Below are 3,043 nucleotides of genomic sequence, written 5' to 3'. Positions count from 1 at the left end.
TAGTTCCAACCAATTGAGTTTTGCCAAATGCCATATATTTCTTTAAAATTCAGTGGCATGAAGAGCATTTTACGTTGCACGGCTATTAGTTCAGGTAGAGCAAAAAGGTAATGCAACAAATCGAAGCTAAAGTCAATGGAACAAAGGCAGATCACCCTTAAAAAAGAGTTAATAAAGTTAAATAATTATTTCAAAAAATAGGTTTACTTAAAAGATATTAAGTTCAAAGGTTCTTGGTAAAACCAACAGCTTAAATAAATAGTTACTCCGTTTATATTTAATATAAATGTATATGTATTATGAATTTTGCGGATTGTCCAAATATTAAAATTTCTTTAACCGTGCATTTTCGTTAGTTTAAAGTTAATGATTGACTAAAATATACTTTAAATTTTTGCCTCAGCTCAGGAGACTCACTTTTTCATAATGCACATGGTGGCCTTGTAAATACTCCTGGAGGATATGCCAAACATGTCGAGGAGCACGGCGGCTGGACCCGATCGTGGCACAGTGGGCACATACAGATGCTTGACCACAAAGTTCCGCTGGTCGGCCAAGGCACTGAGCACGGCCTCGCCCAATCCGCCCTGTTGGTAGTGATCCTCCACCACAACGACCCTGCCCTTGCAGAGCCTTCCGTGCGTCACAATGAGGCTCACATCTAGGGGCTTCACCGTAAACGGATCGAGAACACGGGCCGTGATGCAGTCCTCCTCCAGCCGCTCGGCAGCCTCCAGGCATTCGTAGAGGGTGACCCCGGCTCCGATTAGCAGCACCTCGTCCGAGGGCTTCTGGCGCACGATCTTGGCCCGACCCACGGCGAACACCTCGTCGTTATTGTAGATGACCCTGGTGCTCGGATAGGTGGTGCGGATGAAGCACACGCCCTTGGTATTGGCGGCTAGCTCTACGGCCCGCTCGGCACTCACGGCGTCCGTGGGATAGAAGACCGTGCTGCCGGGAATGCTGCGAAACAGGGCTATATCCTCCAGTCCCATCTGCGAGGGTCCGTCCTCTCCGATGCTGCAGCCACAGTGGGAGCCTGCAAAGTTCACATTGGTGTTCGAGATGGCGCCCATGCGGATCTGGTCGTAGGCTCGCGTAAAGAAGGTAGCATGGGTGGACACAAAGGCCACGGTGCGACGACGACAGGTGGCACCCACGGCCACACCCACCAGATTTTGCTGGGCTATAAAGCACTCGATGAAGCGCTCTGGAAAGGCGTTCCTCATCTTGTCCGCGTACGTAGAGTTCTTGGTGTCGGCATCGAGGGCAATTACCCGGGGATTATCTGCCGCAATCTTGGCCAGAGCTGTGCCATAGGCCAGGCGGGTGGCCACCGAGTCGCCCAGGCGGTAATTGGGCGGAACGCACAGCATAATGTTGGTGATATTCACCTCGGGAGCGCGGCCGCACTTGCCCATTTTCTTAGGTGATAAACGCACATTGGGATTGGAGATCAGAAACTGTCCGAAAAACATTTCAAATAATTTAATAAATAAATATTAACTAATCTTAAGTTTACCTGCAGATGCTGGATGGCAGCCTCCGCCTTCTTGCCCAGCGGCTGTCCATGCAGCTCCTCGCATCCCTCGACGGCAAGAAAATCCTTGCCCTTGGTGGTTCTGGCCAGGATAGCAGTGGGCTTATCCTTGCAGTTGGCTGCATTGTGAAAGCCCTTGTTCAGCTCATCAATATCGTGACCATCCACTGTCAAAGTGTTGAAACCGAACGCATCCAGTCTCTCCCGGTAGACCTCCATTTCCATGGCCATGTCATTCGGGCCCATCTTGTTTATATCAAAGATCACACATAGGTTGTCCAGACTGTATTGGGCAGCAAAGTGCAGAGATTCCCACACGGCTCCCTCGGCGGATTCGCCGTCCCCCACGATCACATACGTCCGATACTCGGCCTTGTCCAGATATTTGCCCACATAGGCCATGCCGGCGGCTATGGCGATGCCCTGGCCCAGAGAGCCGGTTCCCACGTCGATGAAGTTCAGACGCGGCGTGGGATGCCCCTCCAGGTCGCTGTCCACCTTGCGCAGATTGCGCAGCTCCTCCACGGGAAACAGACCCGCCTCCGCCCAGGCTGCGTACAGAATGGGAGCGGCATGGCCCTTGGATAGCACCAGTCGGTCGCTGGAAGGATCTCGGGGATGTTTCAGGTTGAGGCGCATCGTCTGGAAGAACAGCACCGCCATGATCTCCGCCAGGGAGGCGCAGGACGTGGGGTGGCCGGACTTGGCCGCCTGCGTGGAGGTGATCGAGTGAATGCGCAGCTTGTGGGCCACATCCTTGACGCTCTGCAGCACCTTTTTGTCCAGCATTTGGTAAGACATGTTTCAATCTTTAAATTATTACGCAAAAATTTGATTTTCGATGTCTGATTCTGCCCAACCAAAGGGTGAATGACAAAAAAGTTATGGAACTTGAGACAAGAATTTAAAAGGGAATCGGATTTAGAAGAAGTTCTAAAAGTTAGAAAAGTAAAAACTGAAATTTATTTAAAGTCAAATAGTTTCAGTATCTTTTATGTCTTAACAATAAAAAATATTCGTAATAAAACAAGGATATTTCCTGTGTCTTTCCTCCCCTTTTTGAAAATTCCCACATGTAACCGACTTGAGAAAAATACTTTTATGTATTTCATGCATTTCCCTTTTTATTTTGTTTATTAATTGCTGAAAATTCTTAGCAAATTGCAAGCAGTAATCCCTATAAAGCCACTCGAATCAATCAAATCCCTGAGAAACACCATAAAAAAACCCAGAGTCATAAATATTTTGAAAGACGCAGCTCACAACAGAAAGTAATAAATAAACCCTGAAAATGAAAATTAGTTGAAATTGCAGTGTGAATTTAGGTTTAAAAAAGTGCAGTTGATATTGTGCGAAAAAAAATGGTACAATAAAATAAACTCAAAATGCAAGACCAACCCCCGGAACCGATAAATGCCCATCAATGAGAGGTGCAGTTTTGAAAACAGTTTAAATTTGATTTGGGTGCAAAAGGAGGTCCATTCGAGGGTTGCCTTTGGT

General features: G+C 47.7%; 1 protein-coding gene across 1 annotated transcript; it reads right to left on the bottom strand.

Annotated features, from left to right (window-relative positions):
• Positions 1-259: 259 nt before the first annotated feature.
• Positions 260-2,429, bottom strand: LOC108080592 (transketolase). The gene is made up of 2 exons (XM_017175400.3): positions 1,526-2,429; positions 260-1,466 (listed from the first exon to the last, which is right to left on the bottom strand). Exons 1-2 carry the CDS (start codon positions 2,342-2,344, stop codon positions 414-416), a joined length of 1,872 nt encoding a protein of 623 aa, XP_017030889.1. The 5' UTR covers positions 2,345-2,429; the 3' UTR covers positions 260-413.
• Between the last annotated feature and the right edge of the window lie 614 nt (positions 2,430-3,043).

This window comes from Drosophila kikkawai, chromosome 3L (assembly GCF_030179895.1).
Source record: "Drosophila kikkawai strain 14028-0561.14 chromosome 3L, DkikHiC1v2, whole genome shotgun sequence".
NCBI lineage: Eukaryota > Metazoa > Arthropoda > Insecta > Diptera > Drosophilidae > Drosophila > Drosophila kikkawai.
Note: the sequence above shows the minus strand (reverse complement) of the source record. Positions and strands in the feature narration are given on the sequence as shown.